This window comes from Fonsecaea erecta (assembly GCF_001651985.1).
Source record: "Fonsecaea erecta strain CBS 125763 chromosome Unknown Scaff5, whole genome shotgun sequence".
Taxonomy (NCBI): domain Eukaryota; kingdom Fungi; phylum Ascomycota; class Eurotiomycetes; order Chaetothyriales; family Herpotrichiellaceae; genus Fonsecaea; species Fonsecaea erecta.
Window position 1 is genome coordinate 2,614,872 of NW_017387248.1, and position 20,845 is coordinate 2,635,716.

The window sequence follows — 20,845 nt, forward strand, 5'->3', positions numbered from 1 at the left end:
TCCATCTCACTCCTCGCAGCAGGAAAATGTCGGATGTTATGCCGTGCAGATAGTGCACGCCGGCAACACCGGGAACAATGGCGGATTAGAACCCAGATGTTGCAGTCAGCGGATGCTGTCCGACGATCTTCAAGCCAAATGACCAGTGAGAGCTCTGGCATCCTACCGTCACTGATTTTGAGGAACTCGGAAGAGGAGATTTGATCAGTTGCTAGCATTACTTGATCAGAAATCAGGTTTCATGCCATGTCGTAGAACTTCAAATGCGAAGCCCCGGAACTGGTCTCGATCCAAGGAACTAAGTCTTGCACCTACAGTCCGATCCCCCAAGCAGTTGAGGTCATTGCCCAGTTTCTGAAGGCAACCAGTCCAAAGCACTGAGATCCATTGAGTCTGCGAAGTTCAAAAGCTGCTCTGCCGTGATCCCATCCTGCCAATTCAGTTCGTCCATGGAGATGTCATTATTATTTGGCTGCGAAGAAGCTGTGTAAGGCGGAGGGGCCAGTGGTCCCAGTGACGGTTGACCTGTGGAGGTGCGAGGACAACGGTCATCATGTGGCGGGAAGCCACGAAGGCTCGAACGACGCCCAAAGGTGACCGGTTGGTTCTCCTCATTCGCGGAGAGTCGATTGAGGATGCTTTCAAGTTGTTGGAGCTCAGATTTGATCAACTTAGCAACTTGGTTGCCCCGAGATATCATCTCGTCAAAAACTGCGTGGGAGCGCAGCAACCAAAGGGAGCAGTCCTTGACCAAGGAGGGATCTACTGCTGCCGCCATCAGGAGTGTTATTGCCGAAGTGAAAGTAGCGTCAAGGTCAAAAGGGAGAAAGCTCTCTATCACAAATTGTCAACTGGCCAATACGACATAGGATCCATCCTCTTTGCTGGCAGACTTACCGAGAAGGCTATGTTCTTGTAGAGCGGAGAGAATCGTGATCATCTGCTGAGCAGACTCAATACACATCTGTAACAGAGTTCTGACACTTCCAGATTGAAGTAGTTCGGCGAGATTTATATTCGATTGCCGGAGCTTCGATTGAAGAAGCGTGTATAGTATCGGTCTCGTGGTAAGCACAATACACTGGATTGTCATCAGAATAACTCAAAACCCGGTAAGAACCTCATGCTGCTTGACTTACTTGATGATACAAGAGGTGCAAGTATGCAGAGAGCCTTGAAATGCTAGTCTTTGAGCCAGTTCCCAGGATTTCGAAGGAGTTGTTCAACTGGTCGGTAACATTTGCAACGCTCTTCAATGCGTCTTTGGTGATCGTTAGGAAGCGTTTATCTAGTCGCCCCTCGGCTCCGTAAACAGCTGTTTGTTGTCAGCATTGTACCCCGGAAATAATTTGAGGCACACCCACTGTTGAGTATTTGCGCTAATACTTTCGAGAGCTTTATCTGAATACTCATCCCCGTTGCCCTTTGAGGTTGATCGGGAAAGGTGGGTAGCTCTGCGGATATCGATTCGTCTGCAATTCCCATGGGCACACCCATGAGGGAGGACATCTGACGATCAAGGATATAGATTGTCCACCAGACTTTGCGACACCGTTGCGGCAAGCTACTATCAACTTGTTGACTGCGCATTTCTGTATGCATGCCATTTTCCAAGGCCATGCGGAGAGCTTGACCGATCTGATACGCGTTAGCACAGTCGAGACGAATTATCAAAGTGAATCGTACGATGCGGTAAGCGGCCCCACGGAAATCGAGGCACTGCAAATAAAGAGCGGCACAGCATAAGACTTGTATAGCTTCGGCCGGATCAGCACTGTAGAATGCAAGATCTGGCATAAGCTTCATAGCATAGACGAAAAGCTCGGCTCCTGGAGGCTTGCGACCTTTGCTGTTTTGTACCACAAATGCCTTCCCGAAGGCAAGAATCAGAAGGTAGTGGATGAACCAAAGGCTAGATGACTCTTGGGTCGGATTTTCGTGGTAGTGGGAAAATTGTTGCATAAACTTATCTTCCTCGAAAAGATGGAAGAGTTGGCCGCAGTGGAACTTGACGGCGTTGATGAGGTACATTGCAAAATCTGCCGATGGAAGGGCAGGAACCTCAGATGGAGCTTCAGGTGACTGATTCCTCCTTCCGTCCCATCCCAGATCGTACGATTTGCCCTCGAATAGTAAGTTGTCTGGAGGGAGAGGAGCCCGCATAACTCCCTCATAGGTCATCGCAAGCACTCTCCGCCCAAATGACCAATTTGATGACGTCCCTAAGTATACTTGGTGGAAAGTGTCAGTAAGGCTCAGCCTAACACCACAATGTATAACTTACTAGGCCTGCCGCTTGTGTCGGGAAAGTGGCTTGGGAAGCCAGCAGTTAGAGGATTCATGAGTGATGCTCCTGGAGAACCCCGGAGAGAACAAGGTTCCTCCTGGACCCTCGGCGGTGGCGGAGGATATGATGTTTCCGCTTGGTATGGATGGGTTTTGGTATACCCTCCAACGTTGTCGATGGTGTTATCGGCTTCGTCGTTCTCCTCGTTCAGTGGTCAAGCGGGCTGAAAAGGGGTCATGGGAACTGCTTACCGAGTTCTAATGCTTCCTCAGGAGGTGCATGTTCATGGTAGATATCTGGGGGCACGGTTTGCCCCCAGCCTCGTTGCTCAAATGATGCTACCCGTTTCTCGAGGTGGTCAATATAACTAAAAGGTCCTTAGCGGGAGCGGCGGGTCGTGATGCTCTAGCACTCACCCCCTTGTCACAAAAATCCTTTGCGCGGGGTCGTCAGGATGGCATGGCAAACTTCTCTTGGTACATGCTTCACAAGGACGTGATCCAGTGCACTTGATCTTTTGGTGGCGGCAGCGTCGACAGCTTTCGAAGACAAGTGGTCAGCGCCCTTCGAGTGGGCCGGGGGACTCAAGACTGCTCACGCTGTATTCCAACGCTTCTTGGAGATGCGTCGATTGTCTGCAGCAGCACTCTCCATTGCTGCTGAATGAGAGAGTTCCAGACTCCCGGTATTGCCTGCCGATTTCTTCGGCAAGGCGATAAATGAGTTCGGTGACAAGTGAGGATGGCGTTGCGGGAAACTTCGGGGTAGTCAAGTGGGGTATAACAGAACTCGGGATAATATCCGATGTTGCAGGAAAGCCCGGCTTGACTAAGACTGATTGGGTGCATTTCGAAAAGCCCCAGTTTGACCTATCAAGGTCAGTCTCGTGTTCGCCAGCGATAAGTGCACAACAAAGTCCTAATGCTACGAGATCTTCACGCTTCCCGGCTGTCTCACCTTCACTATTCGGGGTAGCTCGCCAGAATAGTTGGGCCAGTTGGAAGCGGAGACACTCGTGGAGTAAGCTGGGCTCGAACAGGACATGGGCTCGAACAGGACATGGGCTCTATCAGCTCTGTCCAGAAAGGCTGCGCTTGAGTTGATACATTCAGACGGTCGTGGATATCTAATAGTGCCTTTGTGCAGTAGGGCTCTCTAAGATGTTGGCAGTCCTCCCAGTCATTTCATATAATGTCAGTGTGAACACGGAGCTAATCTTTCGAAAGCTGGTGGTCTTAGGGCGTTAAATTGGTTGATCTCGATCACCAGTGCCTCATACTGTTCAAACTGGATTATCATCGCCTTTACAGATTGGCGGTTCCATTGCAGCCTGAAGGCACAGAACGACCCTCTCTCTTCACAGAGGTTTATTCCTGGAAGTCGAGTCTGTGGCCGCTAGCTCCCGTATGGTTGATGACGATCTCACTTCTTCTTCTCGGCTGCTGTATTGCTGCCGGTATCGACCCAGTGGTATGTTCTATTTTCTTTGTTGGCCTTGTGAATGTTGACATCGAGTATTAAGTGTACTCTGTATGAAACATACGCTGATTGCAGTTAGCAGGGAGGCTCCTGTTTCATCGCTTATAGCATCTTCGAATTTATGATCGGAGTCCGTGTGATTGCCGGATTCACAATTGGGTACAAGCTCATCTTCGGGACGCCATGGAGAAATGCGAAACTGGCAGACTGTAAGATCGGACGAAGAACTCTGACTATCGAGGAAATCAACGAGCTTGATGACTATTACAGAATGAGCAAATAGAGGAGGTCTCAGACTTAGGTGCAGTTGTGGTGACCGGGGCTCCTGATTCGGGACTTATATTCATTCACTGAGCAGATGAGAGGGCGCTTATGCGTGGCTACAAACTGTATGTCGAGGGCGGAGTTGCTCGTATGCTTGCAGACCTACTCAGTTAAATCCTATTCGTTTTACCCAGCTTTGCGATGTTTTAATTTCTCCCTCATGATTTGCCGTCGACACGACGATCGCTACTGTTGACCCAAGAGCGGTGCATGCTTACACGGGTGGCCTGCAGCAGATTTTCAGAGCATGTCCTGCGAGTATTGAGTCAACAAAGGCTGTCTTGATAAGCATTTGGCCTCAATGAAAATAGTACTTTCAGGGTTCTGCCCGGGCCGGCGAGCAAGAACGGCGGTAGATTGAGGATGATGGTTTCTCAAGCCTTGCAGTATGACTAGTGAATCAGGCAACCACATTGTGGGCATGGTATTGGGCATCTGGGTTGCTCCCAGAAACAATGCCATCGGAGCTTTTTAGGCTGGAAATTGAATGCGCACCGGTCGAGGTCTGGCGGAGACGTCTGCGCAGCTACGGCAGCCTCCCCGATGCTTCCGAACCAATAAGTATCGAAGAACTCCCTTTGGCCCTTGGCGGGATTACCGCCGAGCACCGCGCCCTTTCAGACGCTTCCGATCCTCAATATCGACCCATGGAGTCTCCCTGCTTTCCGAAAGCTGGACCATGCCTAGCATTATGCTATCTCTCGAGTGAGCTGGTTTCTGTGGAACACCAGGGTCTCTGGTAAGGAGTCAATGCAGCACCAATAGCTTCCCGATGACCTTCGGCCAGGCCGGCCACAGTGCCGTTTGAAATTCGACGGTGGAAGTTGCTTGGTGGCAGATTTCATGGTCAGATTGAAATGTACATATTCCCCTGTAGTTCCCAAGAGGACGTGCCCTGCTATAGCTCACACGACAGCAGTTCTATATCGAAGCTTCTAGTTCTAATTTTCTTTCCACGAGATGCTGGCATACTCTGCCTATTTGAGTGCTCCATGTCGCCAGGTAGCTCTTAGACTCAGTCAGACGCGTGACTGCTTCTCACGTACACCTGCAAGGAGGAGGCTCCTTTCCACAGCTGGGAACTACAAAACTCCGAAGCCATTCAATGAGCCAAACGTAAAGTCCATGGTCGTGTACCCTACCTTGCATTGGCTAACATATACTCAGCTACATTATGCACCGTCATCTCCGGAACGGGAAAAGTTGATTGCGGCGGTCCAGGATCTCCGCCAGAAACTTCCAGTCCGTGTACCATCAATTAAAAACGGACAGGAGGTAGCAACCCGCCCCAGCACGTCTGATTCAGAGACCTATATGCCTTCGGAGGTTTCGTCGATTTTCGCCAGATATACTCCGACAACAGAGGCGGACGTATCAGCCGCCATCGAGGAGGCGTTGAAGGCTAAGACGGCATGGCAAGATACACCCTTTGTCGACCGGGCAGCGGTCTTTCTCAGAGCAGCAGAACTGGTCTCTGGAAAGTACAGATTTGAGTTGATGGCTGCAACGATGCTTGGGCAGGGGAAAAATGCCTGGCAGGCGGAGATTGATGCTGCGGCGGAGCTGGCTGACTTTTTCCGTTTCAACGTCTCATTTGCCGAAGAGATCTATTCCAGGCAACCTACACTGAATGAGCGCGGACAAGCAGGGTGAGTTAAACCAACGTCGCATTGAAAATCGCGAATGGCTGACTGAAGGACAACAGGCGCATTGACTGGCGTCCACTGGAAGGATTTGTATATGCCATTTCGCCTTTCAACTTCACCGCCATTGGCGGGAACCTTGTATCTGGTCCGGCTCTGCTTGGAAACGTTGTTCTTTGGAAACCTTCTCCTTCCAACGTATATGCAAGCTACCTGGTATATAAGATCCTCCGCGAGGCAGGCCTCCCGCCGAATGTTGTGCAGTTCGTCGGTGGAGATGCTGAGATGATCACAAGAGTGGCTCTTGCACATCCGGAACTGTCTGCTATTAATTTCACAGGGTCGTCAGACGTTTTCCGCAGCCTATATGGCAAGATAGCAGACGGCGTGAGGGAAAGAAGATATCGTGACTTTCCGCGACTGGTCGCGGAGACATCCGGCAAGAACTTTCACTTGGTTCATCGGTCTGCCGATATCAGTAATGCTGTAAAGCATACGATCCGTGCTTCTTTCGAGTATGCCGGCCAAAAGTGCTCGGCTTGCTCGCGAATCTATATCCCACAAAGCCGTGCTGAACAATTCTTCTCTGAGCTGAAGCAGGAGTTGAGAAAGGTCAAAGTGGGCCCGCCCGAGGACTTTGAAAGCTTTACTGGACCTGTCATACATCAAGCAGCCTTCAACAAGATCACCAAGGTTATTGATGCTGCGAACAAGGATAGTCAGCTGGAGCTTGTGGCAGGGGGCAAGTACGATGGCAGCAAAGGCTTCTTCATCGAACCGACCGTCTACTCTGCAAAAGCGGTGGATCATCCTCTCTTTGACCAAGAGCTCTTTGGTCCAGTTTTGGTCACCCATGTCTATCAAGACGAGCAATTTGACTCACTCTTGACCAATATCGACAGACAAGGCGGTGGCTTCGCTCTGACTGGTTCCATCTTTGCAACCGACACAGCGGCCATTCGGCAAGCCGAAAACGGGCTCCGCTATGCAGCTGGGAATTTCTACATCAACTGCAAGACGACTGGGGCCGTCATTGGACAACAGTCTTTCGGAGGAGCACGGGCCAGTGGTACCAACGACAAGGCTGGCAGTGCAAACATGTTGATGCGGTTCACAGCTCCCCGAACTCTGAAGGAGGAGTACCATACCCTCGAGACTGTGCTCTATCCAAGCAACGGCTGAGATGTATCGATAAAATGTTCGAGGTAGGTAAAACGTAGGAGTTCAGACAGACATGACAATATCCTCAACGTCGCCGATACAATCTTTCGCCGTTGTTCGAACAGCTTTCAGCCATGACAGCATACCTCGGAGGCATCAAGCGCCGTAAGAGGGTAGCGGGAGAAGACCGTCGCTACCCGCGCAGCCTGCCCCTGGCACTCGGCCTTCTCCCCCGCGCTCCGCCAGCCCCGCCAATAGCAACCTGCCAATGCCCGCCCAGCAATGAACCTCGGACGCGGCAATTTCTCGTTCTTTGACAAAGCTTCTCCGCAAACTTGTACGAGGTTATCGCTGTTTTCTCTTCTACCATTGCCCCCTCCCTTTATTAACTTGCTGCCTTTTGGCACCGGCATAGATTTGTTCAACCTGTGGGCGACAAAAGTTACGCTAACTTCCCAATTTGTTCTTTGTTCCTCCTCCCGGATTGGCAGTAATGGCCGCACGTCGGTCCCTCCTACGTGCTGTCCCCGCACTGACAGCTAGACGCACCACTCCATCAGCTGCGTCTCAGATTTCGACATCTCTCAGAATGTCGCCAAACGAGCAGATTGCCAGGCGCCGACTTCATGCCACCACGCGCCATCTCGCTGCCACCAGTACCGCCGTTGCTGACTATCCTACTTCTCACGAAAAGATTGCCAACGTGGTAGACACGCACAACTTCATTGACAACCAGTTCGTACCCTCCCAAACCTCGCAGTGGATCGATCTCCATGATCCCGCCACCAATAACCTCGTTACTCGAGTGCCTCAATCCACCGATGCCGAATTGAAGGCAGCTGTCGCGTCTGCGGAGAAAGCCTTCCCGCAATGGCGAGCTACTTCAATCATATCCAAGCAGCAAATCATTTTCAAGTTGACCCACTTGATTCGCCAGAATATGGATCGTCTGGCTGCCGCTATCACCCTTGAACAAGGCAAGACCTTTGCAGATGCCAAAGGCGACGTCCTCCGTGGTCTGCAAGTCTGCGAGACCGCCTGCGGAATCACGACCCAAATGACTGGCGAAGTCATTGAGGTGGCAAAAGATATGGAAACTCGTTCATACCGTGAACCCTTGGGGGTGGTGGCAGCCATCTGCCCCTTCAATTTCCCGGCAATGATTCCTCTATGGAGCATTCCTGTGGCCACTGTGACGGGCAACTGCTTGATCCTAAAGCCCAGCGAGCGAGATCCCGGTGCTGCCATGATACTTGCTGAGTTATGCAAAGAAGCCGGATTTCCTGACGGCGTGGTCAACATCGTCCATGGAGCGGCCAAGACCGTTGACTTTATCATCGATGAACCGGCCATTAAGGCCATTTCCTTCGTCGGCTCGAACCGTGCTGGTGAATATATCTACACTCGGGGTTGCGCACAGGGTAAGCGTGTCCAGGCCAACCTGGGCGCGAAGAATCATGCTGCGGTGCTTCCGGACTGCAACAAGAATCATGCATTGAACGCCATTGCCGGCGCTGCCTTTGGCGCTGCAGGACAACGGTGCATGGCTCTCAGCACTCTTGTGATGGTTGGCGAGACGAAAGACTGGTTGCCAGAGCTTGCCGAGCGTGCAAAGGCCCTCACTATCAACGGTGGATTCGAACCTGATGCCGATCTCGGACCTTTGATTAGCCCGCAGAGCAAGAAGCGCGTGGAAGATTTGATCCAGAGTGCGCAAGATGAAGGTGCAACTATCTTGCTTGACGGAAGAGGCCAACACCCCGCCAAATATCCCAATGGCAACTGGGTAAGTGCCGAGTTGCCCTCCCCATCCGTGAAAGCCTTACTGATTTGTGCTAGGTCGGCCCAACTATCATTGCCAACGTCAAGCCGCATATGAAATGTTATACCGAAGAGATCTTTGGCCCCGTCCTGGTCTGTTTGAATGTTTCCACGACCGAGGAAGCTATCGACCTGATCAACTCCAACCCCTACGGCAACGGCGCGGCCGTCTTTACACGTTCCGGCCCCACCGCCTCACTATTCCAAAAGGAACTCGAGGCGGGACAAATTGGAATCAACGTTCCCATTCCCGTGCCGCTGCCTATGTTCAGTTTCACCGGTAACAAAAAGAGTGTGGCTGGAACAGGTCTTGCAAACTTCTATGGCAAAGATGGCATCAGGTTCTATACCCAGTGGAAGACGGTGACGAGCCTGTGGAGGGCGGAGGATGCGTTGGCGACGGAGAAGCAGGTTTCTATGCCGACCCATTCTTAAGGAATATTCGGATTGGATGGAAGGTAGGGGAGGATTGAGAGAGAGTGAGATCAACAAGGACAAGAAGACAGGGGAAGAGATGAGATGGTGGTCATTGTTACGGAGTAATTCGAAACGAAAACCCTCGTCCCATGCATAAAGGATATCAAATTGAGAAACAAACTTGGGGAAAAATCTAAGGCAGGACTTCGGTCGAGAAATAACCCGCATAGGTCGAGCCGGGGGAACCTTGCGGAAGACGGTTTTCGGAGGCGAAGTTGATCGTGCGAGAATGTAACTTACATATTTTCTGGGATCTTCTGAAGCACTACAATATCAACGCCTACAATTTGGAATGGCATCATACGGGAGCTGGCTAAGTAGCCAAAGTCACCGAGCTATTGGAACAAACAAATCTCAAAAGGACTCTCGGACTGCTATCGCTAGCCAGTTTCGCAACAGAAAAATTGAAACATTCGGGACTTTGCTGCATAATCTCGTAGGCCTCACTCCCACCACTTTCACGGCGCCTGCCAGTGTCGCCACTAAGCAGGTACGAATGCCTTTGATCTGGTAGGGTTTGAGCTGATGTACATGAAAACATTTCGCGGGAGAAATCTCTTTCGGTGTTAGTCCCGGTGGCAATGTATTGTAGATTTCTGGTCGTCCGCCTCAAATTGACCCCTTTTGCGCCTGAGCCCATGTGTATCAATCCCAAGTCCAGTGAAGACATTGTCGGGTCGCACACCATCTGGTCGAAAGCCCAGTTTGCCTTCTAGCAACATTCTACTCAGAGTTACCGCTCGATCGAGTAACTCTCTTATTAGCCTCAGTCTTCGCCGTCTCGGCACCACTGGCTGCAGCATCTTGCACCTTCTCCTTCACCTCGGTGGCAGTATCCTTTGCCTTCTGTGCTGCCTTTTTGACATCCTCCTTGCTAGGAACGGGGGCTGACCCGCCCATGCTCGTGAGGCCGACAATGACAGCGATCACCAACGCCAAAGCACCACCAATTCCGCCGGCAACATCGGGCATGAATTTAATGGCCTCAACGGGATCCTTCTTAGCCAAGGTGATAAAGAGGTCGAGTTTCTCTTTGATGAAAGTGACTGGGTCATCCATGAACTTGAGATCGGAGGGCGACTTGGGAAGGTCTTCGGGCGTAGGCCTGCTCTTCGCATCCTCCGCTTCTTCAATGGGGCGCTTGACATCGTAAGTCTCGGCGCGGAATGCCGCGGCGTCTTCAATGGAATGACCAATGTAAATGTTGTCGAAAGTAATGTCAGACTGCATTGTCCAAATCTCGAAGCCGATCTGCCAGGCATGGTCAACAACTATTCCCAATGGATCATGAATAAGTACTTACTGCTCCCATGGGTTCGAAATTGGAAGGAGTCTTGTCCTCAAAGTAATCAGGGTTGGGGATCTTGCGTGGTGCCCATGGCCCTTTGTAAGCAGGGTTGTCGATGAATGGTGCAGTCCACTTGCCCTTGTAGAGAGGGTTCTTCTTCATCGGAGGTTCCCATTTGCCACAGCCTGAGGCTTCTTCACACCTGGGGTTGGGCACTTGAGGAGGAATCCAGTCACCATCTTCTTCGTCATCCCAATCTTCTGGTTTTTCAGCCTCCGGGTCAGGAATTGTGGCAGGTTCGTCCTCCAGCCAGTCGTCGGGTTTCTCGGCTTCCTCATCGACAACTTCATAAGGCTGATCCTCATCCCAATCCTCAGGTTTGAGGGCCTCAGGATCAGGAATACGGGCTTGTTCCACCCAGTCATCGGGCTTCTTGTCCTTCGGGTCGTCGATTTCCTTGGGAGGGTTAACCGCCGGAGAGAAATCTTCTAGAAGACTTCCATTCTTGACGGACTTGTTGTCGATCAACATCTCGAAAGTGTTGTCTGGCTTGACGATGAGGGTATAGAGGGTGGTCATCTTGCCAGTCTTGGCTTGAGGGGGACTCTTCAGGTGTTTCTCCTCATATTCGCCGGTCTTTGGGTTCTTATGCTGGAAGATGAAGTGGACCTAGGACAGTCGTTAGAAAAGTATGGGAAGATCAGCCACCGGACTCACCTTGTTGGTAGCTCCACATTTATCGGGACCAAACATGATCACATAAGGAGAGGCATTGGAAAATTCCTCCGCGTGTAGCTCTTTGTTCTCGCGGAGCAATTTCATGTAAGCACCACCACATTCGAGACCATTCTGGAGCTTGACCTCATACTGAACCACAAGAGTCTTGCCCTTGTTGTTGATAACAGAGGGGAATTTGGCTGAGATGGCATGGTGAGCAGCTGCGTTCTTCACAACTAAGCCTTTGTCGCCAACGATGCCCGGGAGGACAGTCGGCTCTTCGACTGCCCATTCGCCGACATATGCCCAATCTTCATCACTCTTGGAATCTTGCTTTTTGGCATGTGAAGGAGTCCATCTTGTGTCCCAATCGTCGGTGAACTGTTCTAGGAAAGGTGCTTTAAGGCTTGTGGGCTGATCGGCAGGTCAGCGAAACGCAAATGATGATTAACAGACAATACCAACTCACAGTGAATGTTGGGCGTTCAACAGCACTCGTTGATGTCTCTCCCTCCTCCTGAGCGAATGCTGTACCGGCGAGGAGAGCCGATGCATAGAGGGCCGGGGCGATTGCTGTATTGAACCGCATGCTGGGCCACGAACACTAAGGCAGAGCGACAGTCAATTGACAAGGGGTACGAGGAGTAGGCCAGGTAACGAAGAGAATGGAGGAGGAGAAGGTTGAAGAGAGAGAGTCCCACTCCTAGTCGTGGTTATATTTCAATTCCTCTTCGAGGGATCAAAGCAAGGTGTCCTTTACGAGACGGACTCCACCAGGGGGAATTTCAAATGTCACTCAGATCGGTGAAGCTCCTTGCGCAAATAATTGGCCCCGAAAGGCGGGGGATCACGTGGCTATTGGTGTCCAGCCCATTGAAATTTCATTCAGTTTCTTTTCTATTCTCTGCTTGCCCCCTGATTGCAATCCAGGGATATAACCACAATGGCGGATCAAAACAATGAATATCTCGTCCAATCTGACAATCCGGATCATCCTGCGAATCTGATTCCTCGGCTCTGCAAACAATTCTATTCCCTCGGTAGGTTGTAGGCGGTAGACGGTCTACTTGGGCCGCAGAGACTGACTCCCTTTCAAGGATGGGTCACTGGCACTGGAGGCGGCACAAGCATTCGCGAGGATGATCATGTCTATATTGCTCCGTCTGGTGTACAGAAAGAGCTTATGAGGCCTGAGAACATCTTTGTTCTTGCGTACCCGACTCCAAAGTACCCTCCATCCGCACGACAATACATTCGAAAGCCTCTTAATCTAAAGCCATCGGCGTGTACACCGTTATTTCTTACCGCATTTGAACATGGTGCCGGTTGCTGTATCCACACGCATTCTCAATGGGCTGTTTTGGTCACTCTGCTCGTCGAGAAGGTTCATGGCAAGGAGGCATGCTTCGAAATCAGCGAAATCGAGCAAATCAAAGGTATCCCCAAAGGTCCGTCAAAAGGTATGCATGGCTTCCATGACACGTTGCGGGTACCAATCATCGAGAATACTCCTTTTGAGGAGGATTTGACGGAGACTTTGGAGAAAGCTATCGAGCAATACCCAGATACGTATGCGGTTCTAGTCAGACGACATGGGATGTGAGTATCTTGGCCATATGAGACCGACAGAGCGCTGATCTTGCTTCAGATACGTCTGGGGCGACAACGTTGCCAAGGCGAAGACGCAATGTGAGAGCTTGGATTACCTCTTCCAGCTCGCTGTGGAAATGCACAAGCTTGGCTTGCCATGGACCATGAGAGGATGACACCTGATGCTGTGTAGTGGCTGGTTGGTTCACCAGATTGGCAATTTACGACCAGGAGATATTGCAAAGCTACCGCTGGTTGATTCGTTATGAGGATAGATTTTGCAGCATTAGGTACACGACGATAATTAAACACCATGAATCTCCATGGGCGGCAGAACAACAGATATCAAATAGTCCATCAATGGTTCAAATTCCTGTTAGAACTTCGCGTCGCTTTTCACCAGTCCTAGAAAGGAAGATTATTTGCTACTGCAGATATTTCGTCCCCGAATCCATCTCCAAATTGTCAATCCCTCTGCCGTTGCTCATCCAAACCTCCAACTAGCCCACTCCCTGAGTTATCAATCCCTTGAACGCACTATCCCCGAACCCAAAGCTTGTGTGGCAAGACTCTTGAAATCATGTCTACAGCAGCGACAGTAGGGTCTGGGTCACAAAGGCCTTCAGCATCGTCAGCACAACGGACCCAAGAAGCCAAGGATGCCTTTACGGCTTCGTTGAACGCCGTTGGAGCCAGCATTGACGCCGAGCTCCACGCTCGGGCAAAGAACATCCACACCAATGCAAAGGCTTTAACGAAACAGGAGGACGACGTGCGGAAGGAGACGAAAAGCCTTGCCAAAGAGAACGATTCTCTGCAGAAGCTGCTCGACAAGACCAACAAAGAGGTGCAGAGTTTGGGTGATTTGGACGACATCATGGCGAGCTTTGACGCAGATATGGCAATGATTGAGGAAACCCTCAGACTGGTGGAAGAGCAAGAAGAAGGAGGAGGAGGAGGAGGAGTAGCAGAAGGAGGTGAAGACGAGGATTCTCGGAAGAGGGATGTTTCGGGAAGCTGCAACTGACTACGATTGCACCAGGCCTTATATTGTGCTTTGAATCTGCTTTGCCTCTGACACCCGAGGGATAGAATACACATCTTCTTACTATCTCTACAGCCTGGTGCCCTAGCAGCTCCATGGCGATGAAACCCGTCCACACAGAAATTCGCACTGTTTTCAATGTCCGGGGAAGGGCGACGTAATAAAGTCGACTGTGTACGTGTGTATAAGAATGACATACCCACAAGTCCTACTTGTATCTTTGACAATCAGGCATATTCCCTCGAACATCTACGACATTTTCGCGCCGTCGATACCTTCTCCCCAGTTCTATACTGTAGCCTTGTGAGACTGAGCAAGTGACGTAGTTACCCGAGACTAGTTCAGCCGCCAATCGGAGGCTTCCTCTCTCCGGCAGCACGAGGCAGACTTCCCTACTGCCCTGTAACTCTGCCCTCTTTCAACCACACGGATTCGTGTGGTAGGCGAGAGTATTGCGCTGGACGCGTGAATCGTTTATCCATGCTCTCAGCATTCACTGCTCAGCCCATCGTCGAGCTGAAGCAACGCGACAAGTCAAAAATCGAGTCTATACTTTCGCACAGTGACCAGCTCCTTGTTGGCCTTAATACTGGCGCCCTCCGCATTTACAGAGTCAAGAGTCCTCCGTCACGCCCCACTGAATCTGACGACGAACATGAAGAACACAAAACCGCGGCCGATAGACGGACACCAAAACCTTCCGAGCTCCTGCGGGAGTACGAGAAGTTTTCAAGATACAAGATTGAGCAGCTAGCCGTTTTCCGCGAAGCGAATATCCTGATTTCCCTGAGCAATGGTCTAGTCTCTATCCATGACTTGGGCACCTACGAACTCAGTGAACAACTCACCAAAACTAAAGGAGCCAGCACCTTTGCCGCCACAAGTAACATCGTCAAGGATTCGTCAACTGGCGTGCCTACCCTTGTCAGCAGGTTAGCAGTTGCCGTCAAGAGGAGGTTGCTCATTTGGACATGGCATGATGGAGAACTCGACGGTGACGCTGCTGAGGTTGCGCTGTCGCACAGTATCAAGTGCTTAACCTGGGCAACGGGTACCAAGGTTATCGCCGGGCTCAGTGCAAACTATGTACTTGTCGACGTTGAGTCTCATCAGTTGAAGGACATTATCGGTCCTGGGAGTATTGGTGGTCTTACCGGCCAAGAGAGCAGTAGGCTGGGAGGTACAATGAGCTATATTGGTATGGGATCGATGTTCCCAGCACCACTTGCAACCGGACTCGGGGAAAAGGAGATGCTGCTGGCTAAGGACGTCAACACCCTGTTCATCGACCGCAACGGAGAACCAATTCCTCGACGCCAGGTTCCATGGCGGGTGGCCCCTCATGCGGTCGGATATTCATATCCTTACCTCCTAGCTTTGCAAGAAGCTGCAAAAGGCGTATTGGAAGTCCGAAACCCTCAGACGCTCGCTTTACTTCAGTCAATTGATCTTCCTGGTGCGGTGTTACTTCAGGTCCCAAATCCGAACATCAGTCTGGCCCATCAAGGGAAAGGATTTCTGGTTGCCAGCGAACGTGTCGTCTGGAGGATGCAAGGGCTGAATTACGATGCGCAAATTGATGCCTTGGTTGATTGTAGTCAACTTGATGAGGCAATCAGCTTGTTGGAGATGATAGAAGAGACCCTCATTAAGAATAAAGCTGGACGATTGCGCGAGATCAAGATGCAAAAGGCCCAGCGTTTGTTCGACGGAAAGAAATTCAGAGATGCCCTTGACTTGTTCAGTGAGGTCTCTGCGCCTCCTGAGCGTGTCATCAAGCTATATCCAGCAGTCATTGCAGGTGACCTCGCGGACGAGGAACTTGACGGTGCCATGGGAGGCGAAGAGGAGCCACAGCCTGACGACAGTCTCCGAAAACTGCCCAAAAAGACAGATATTCCCTCCGGCCCTACAAAGACGACCAAGATGATTCCCTCAGAGGCTGACGCGGCAAGCATACACAGCGTGAAAACCGCCGACCGCAAAGGAGGTGAGAGCTTCTCAGAAAAGGAACTTAAAACTGCTGCCCGAGAACTTCAGGCATTTCTTGCTGATGTTCGCCGCCGACTGCAACGATTCTTTAACCCGGACCAGACAGTGCGCAATCTAGCTGAAGTCCAAATTGCAGCCCAGTCTGAGGATATCCGGCAAATTACAGGACACCTTCTTGGGCTCCCAACGCTGGATGATGTTGACCTTGCCGACAAGCTACTGGATGTGGCCAAGCTCGTCGACACCACCCTCTTCCGTGCGCATATGTATGCCACACCCTCGCTTGCTGGATCCCTGTTCCGCATCCCCAACTTCTGTGACCCCGAGGTCGTGATGGCAAAGCTAGAAGAGACAGAACGTTACAATGATCTGATCGAGTTTTTATACGGGAAAAGACTGCACAGACAAGCGCTAGAGCGACTGCGAAAGTTTGGACAAGCCGAAAAGACCGAAGATATTGATCCCCAGCTGCATGGGCCTGCAAGGACGGTCTCGTACCTTCAGAATCTGGGTCCCGACCTGATTGACATGATACTTGAATTTGCCAGGTGGCCATTGGAGACAGACCCGGCAATGGCAATGGAGATCTTTCTGGGCGATACGGAAAACGCAGAGTCACTTCCGCGTGAGAAAGTGCTCGCATTCCTCGAGACTATCAATATAGACCTAGCATTGCGGTATCTCGAACATGTGGTGGACGAACTGGACGACCTGACGCCTGAGCTGCATCAGCGGCTGGCCGCTCTATATCTTGAGCGCTTGAAGGATTCGACCGCAACAAATCGTGACGATCTTCTGAACAGGTTCCTGACATTGTTGAGGACATCTGATCAGTATTCTCCTGCAAAGACACTGGGTTTACTGCCTCGGGATGATCCGACATTCTATGAAGCTCGGGCCATTATTTTTAGCAAGATGGGCAATCACAAGCAAGCCCTCGAAATTTATGTGTTCAAACTGCGTGATCCGGGCAAAGCGGAGGAATATTGCAATCAAACGCACCTGGAGGCAACCGGCAAATACTCCAGCAAGTTGGTTTCTCGTCGGAGGCTTTCAACCACCGACCCAGTTGATGAGGAGCAATCAATATATCATATTCTCCTTAACCTCTACTTGAATCCCCCGAAAGGAGAGCAGGCACTTTTCGGACCGGCTATTGAGTTGATGGCCCGCCACGGACCCAGGTTGCCAGCAAGCTCGACCTTGGAGCTGATTCCGGAAGATTTGCTGGTGAAGGAGCTAGAGTTCTACTTCCGTGGAAGGATTCGGAATGCCAATACTATCATGAACGAGTCGATGATAGTTTCTGGTCTGAGAAAGGTGGATGCTGTTCGAGTACAGGCCGCTTTGCTACTTGGGGACGGCGTCCAATCTGGCGGTCGAGGGAGAAAAGTGAAAATCGACGAAGATCGAGTATGCGGCGTCTGCTATAAGCGACTTGGTAGCAGTGTGATCAGCGTATTCCCCGAGTGAGTTGGTCTCCTTTCCCCGTGATGTTTTTGTGCGCTGACACTCGACACAGCAACTCCGTCGTGCACCTTGGATGCGCAGTGCGCAAGCAAAGCGAGATCGCCGTGAAGGTTGTCTAACGGAACGATTTCCATAAGCTAGTGACTCCTTGATACCCATGAGCGACTTCAGTTTTATGTCTCATCCTGCTCGTTCTCTTCGCCATAGTTCTCTTCTTCTAATTCATCCTTCGACCTCTCCTTTGGCGTTCCGTTCTCGCTGTCTTTTCCAATTTGTTTCTTATCTTCTTCCATTTTTTCGGTCAGGAATTTGTTGATGTCCTCCTGTAGTTTCTTGCTCGACGCGCGTAGTTCGGACACATACTTCTTCTTGGCTTCGACGCTGAGTGATCCGTCCTCATCGTGTTTTGGCGCTGAGATCGTGTTCTGGAAATGTCTCGAACCAGAAGGTGAGTCGTAGGTGGCAGTGAGAGCCGCGGGGGAATCATATGCGATGTTAGACATGGCCCAGTAAGTCTAGGCTGTTCGAATGCAAAGATTGGAAAGGTCGGGCGAGTTTGATGAAAAAGAGGATCGAAAACAGCGGGGGGTCGGATGGACTGGGATCTCCAACAGCAACACCCACGTCAACACTATCAGTTCACCTGTGCATTCATCCCCCACCCCACGGTTCTTACTTCTGCGAACGAGTTCGACTTGTTTTCTTAAGCGTGTAAAGCGAGCCGGACATATCGATGGTGCTAGCCTGTGGCTTGTTTGCCGTGGAATGCCTCCCACACTGGTGATCCGGTGACCTCCCATCCCGCTACACCCTCCTACCGCCCTCAAGCCAGACGGCTTTTCGCACACTTGCTCTACTCAATCATGGAACTACCTCCTCAGCGACGGACCGGACTGCGGTCACCAGTTCCTCCTGCCTCGTCCGTTTCACCTAACCCGTCACGCGCGGGCTCGAAGCAGAGCAACCGACCCAGCTCGAGCGGCAGCGACACCTCGGGCTCTTCACGACTCTCAGTCGTAAAGAGATCTCCGTACAACCAACAGTTACCTACGTTTGTTTCACACAACAATACAAGCAATGCCTCGCTTCCGTCCCACCACCGGCCATCCGCACAGTATATGCCTCGTGATGGCAGCGCAAAACAGCATCTAGGCCCGCCGCCCGAGTTGCAAAAGCACCGCCCACGACAGCACTCACAGGGCTATTTCGAACCTTCAATGCCTTCTGCCTCGCTGGCAAGCCAATCTCAACTTCACGACCACACCGGGATGCCTGCGCTCAACCCTTCTCAGATCGCGGCCCAGGCTGCGATGCAACACCTGAACGCCACGAACCATTCGCGCAAGAGGTCGCAGACGGTGCCATTCCCGCAAGAGCAGAGCCAACAGGAGGGTCGGCGTAACAGTAGAGGGTCGGCAGGCTCTCATGAAGGCCAATCCCCAACCACAGCTGCGGAACAGCAGTATCGCAATGGACTAATAGGCACCAATGCGGCGGCAACAGCAGCTAGCGTGGTGTTCCCGAGGAATTTCGCATCGACAAGTCAAGTGTCACTAGTGGAAGAAGAGAAGTCCAAGAAGGGTTTGAAGAGGTTTAGACCGAAGCATATTGTGCTGTCAAGAGACAAGGACAAAGAGGCCAAAGAGAAGCCGCTACCTTCTCCGAGCCGCCTGGCACCAAGTGGTCTGTCGAAGGTCATGAACGCCTCGACCGCCAGCCTGACCGAGTCATTGTCTTCCAATTCCTCCTCCTTGTATCAGCTTGCCAACCCGTCGTCGTCAACTATCGTGCCTTTTCCGGAGCAAAGAGAGCAGAAAGACAAGATCCACAAGCACCATGGTCTACGCCAGAAACTGAAACTCAAGGACAAAGATGAGACCTTCACCCTTCCACTGTCGTCTGCCAACTCGAACTCTCGTCCAGTAGACATCAACAACCCGCAATCCCTCTACTCCTTTGCTCCCCCGTCTCCTAATCCGTCATCCAACTTTGCCAAATCAGTCTCGGGGCTCGATCTTCGGCATGGAGGCCGCGCTCTTCGGGAGAAGAAAAAGGAAGAAAAGGCTCAGGCAGCCTTTGCCAACCTCGAACCTGTCTACAGCCGAGGAGAAAGCGACACCTCAGAATGGCCCTCTCTCGGGACCAGCTTTACCAATCAGTCCGTCAGCAATTTCAACACATACAGCGAGATCAAAGAAGCAGGGGCAAATTTTGGCCTCTCCAACATGTCCGCAGATGACGCTTGGGACCTTCTGAGGGCAAAGATATTAGTCACATTCGAGGGAGAGGATGTTCGAATAGCCGTTGAAGACCTGAACAAGCTCGTCACCATTCATGTGCAGAGATGCGTGCAAAGAAAAGATCCCAGTATTGTGATAGGTGATCTGGAAGACCTTTTGAAGACTGGATTCCTCAGTCTCAACCACACCTTGCGCAACGTCGCCGATAACAGCCTCGTTCCCAGGCTGGTGGGTATATGGATGGAGGTGTTTGGGAAAATTCTCCCCTTCATGCAAGCCGTCTTCCTCCCTCTTGATCAAGAGTTCAAGGGGAGAGGCAGCATACTGACCACGCCCAAAATGGCTGCTGAATTCTGGGGGGCTCTACCAAGCCATGAGAGCGGGAGTAAGCTATCATCATCACCAGCGTCCGGCGAGGGCGCAGACTTCGTGGTTGCTGCTGGCGAGGAGCTAGAAGTCAGACGTATTCTGCTCATCAACTACCGGGATACCATTGTGCTACCACGCTACGAGGTGCTCAAGTCGACCTTCTCGCGACTGAGTCTAGACAGCATCAATGCCTCCATCATGCAATTTGAGAATGGCAACAGAAACCGCGGCAACAGCGGTGGAAGTGACAGACCAGGGACTGCACAAGGCGTTGAGCCGACATATGGAAGCTACAACTCTCAGAGCAGCACGTTACTCGGCAGTATGACGTCCGGCGGCAGGTCTCGCGCCACGTCCAACCTGTCTGTGGTGAGCAATCCTGCACAGGACGTGGCCTTCCAGTCATTTAGTTCTCCACCAGCGGCCAGGCCAACTGATAGCTCATCCTCGCACGTCACGGAAACAGTGGGCCGAATGCTGCAGTGTCTCTCAGTGTTATGTTCGATCCAGTCCGGAGACGAAGCTCAGAACAAGATGGAAGAACTCAACAAGCAATTGAAACTGAACTGGTTAGGTCGGGGCCGCACTGGCAGGAATCGAAAAGGTTTTGTTGGAAGCAGGGTCCGACCCGTGGGACGTGGACTTGACCGCGAAGGGAGCCCAACGCCGACACCCACTCGACAGGGAACCGTGAGCAGGCAGAGCGACGATACTGGCTGAGTGATCACGTCAAAATAGGAGCATATCGATAGTATGGTAGGATGCTGGATGACAAGCGTTGCTTAACGACATGTATATGATAACGCAATGGAACAACCTCGACCTACAAGCCTCTCGTTATCCATCTCTAAGAATCACCCATTAAACTATATCGTCCCACGGCTACAAAAATGTTCCGTAAATCTCTTCAGTCTCCCCGTCCATCTACATTCACCAGCCCGC

The 20,845-nt window shown here is 51.5% G+C and overlaps 9 protein-coding genes across 9 annotated transcripts; 6 read left to right on the forward strand and 3 right to left on the reverse strand.

Annotated features, from left to right (window-relative positions):
- Positions 1–340: 340 nt before the first annotated feature.
- On the reverse strand, positions 341–2,342 carry AYL99_07006 (hypothetical protein; the record flags this gene model as incomplete). Its single annotated transcript, XM_018838515.1, has 6 exons — positions 341–834; positions 898–1,081; positions 1,140–1,315; positions 1,365–1,638; positions 1,687–2,231; positions 2,285–2,342. 6 exons carry the CDS (start codon positions 2,340–2,342, stop codon positions 341–343), a joined length of 1,731 nt encoding a protein of 576 aa, XP_018693075.1.
- A 2,873-nt stretch (positions 2,343–5,215) lies between these two features.
- AYL99_07007 (1-pyrroline-5-carboxylate dehydrogenase) lies at positions 5,216–6,915 on the forward strand (the record flags this gene model as incomplete). Its single annotated transcript, XM_018838516.1, has 2 exons — positions 5,216–5,739; positions 5,796–6,915. The coding sequence occupies 2 exons, from the start codon at positions 5,216–5,218 to the stop codon at positions 6,913–6,915; spliced, it is 1,644 nt and encodes a 547-aa protein (XP_018693076.1).
- Positions 6,916–7,483: 568 nt separating this feature from the next.
- On the forward strand, positions 7,484–9,150 carry AYL99_07008 (methylmalonate-semialdehyde dehydrogenase (acylating); the record flags this gene model as incomplete). The annotated part of the gene is made up of 2 exons (XM_018838517.1): positions 7,484–8,680; positions 8,734–9,150. 2 exons carry the CDS (start codon positions 7,484–7,486, stop codon positions 9,148–9,150), a joined length of 1,614 nt encoding a protein of 537 aa, XP_018693077.1.
- A 765-nt stretch (positions 9,151–9,915) lies between these two features.
- AYL99_07009 (hypothetical protein) lies at positions 9,916–11,786 on the reverse strand (the record flags this gene model as incomplete). Its single annotated transcript, XM_018838518.1, has 4 exons — positions 9,916–10,443; positions 10,496–11,149; positions 11,198–11,611; positions 11,667–11,786. The coding sequence occupies 4 exons, from the start codon at positions 11,784–11,786 to the stop codon at positions 9,916–9,918; spliced, it is 1,716 nt and encodes a 571-aa protein (XP_018693078.1).
- Positions 11,787–12,140: 354 nt separating this feature from the next.
- Positions 12,141–12,963, forward strand: AYL99_07010 (methylthioribulose-1-phosphate dehydratase; the record flags this gene model as incomplete). Its single annotated transcript, XM_018838519.1, has 3 exons — positions 12,141–12,237; positions 12,295–12,796; positions 12,846–12,963. 3 exons carry the CDS (start codon positions 12,141–12,143, stop codon positions 12,961–12,963), a joined length of 717 nt encoding a protein of 238 aa, XP_018693079.1.
- A 404-nt stretch (positions 12,964–13,367) lies between these two features.
- AYL99_07011 (hypothetical protein) lies at positions 13,368–13,814 on the forward strand (the record flags this gene model as incomplete). The annotated part of the gene is made up of 1 exon (XM_018838520.1): positions 13,368–13,814. The coding sequence occupies one exon, from the start codon at positions 13,368–13,370 to the stop codon at positions 13,812–13,814; it is 447 nt and encodes a 148-aa protein (XP_018693080.1).
- Positions 13,815–14,312: 498 nt separating this feature from the next.
- Positions 14,313–17,413, forward strand: AYL99_07012 (hypothetical protein; the record flags this gene model as incomplete). The annotated part of the gene is made up of 2 exons (XM_018838521.1): positions 14,313–17,293; positions 17,347–17,413. 2 exons carry the CDS (start codon positions 14,313–14,315, stop codon positions 17,411–17,413), a joined length of 3,048 nt encoding a protein of 1,015 aa, XP_018693081.1.
- Positions 17,414–17,467: 54 nt separating this feature from the next.
- Positions 17,468–17,797, reverse strand: AYL99_07013 (hypothetical protein; the record flags this gene model as incomplete). The annotated part of the gene is made up of 1 exon (XM_018838522.1): positions 17,468–17,797. One exon carries the CDS (start codon positions 17,795–17,797, stop codon positions 17,468–17,470), a length of 330 nt encoding a protein of 109 aa, XP_018693082.1.
- A 360-nt stretch (positions 17,798–18,157) lies between these two features.
- Positions 18,158–20,623, forward strand: AYL99_07014 (hypothetical protein; the record flags this gene model as incomplete). The annotated part of the gene is made up of 1 exon (XM_018838523.1): positions 18,158–20,623. The coding sequence occupies one exon, from the start codon at positions 18,158–18,160 to the stop codon at positions 20,621–20,623; it is 2,466 nt and encodes an 821-aa protein (XP_018693083.1).
- Between the last annotated feature and the right edge of the window lie 222 nt (positions 20,624–20,845).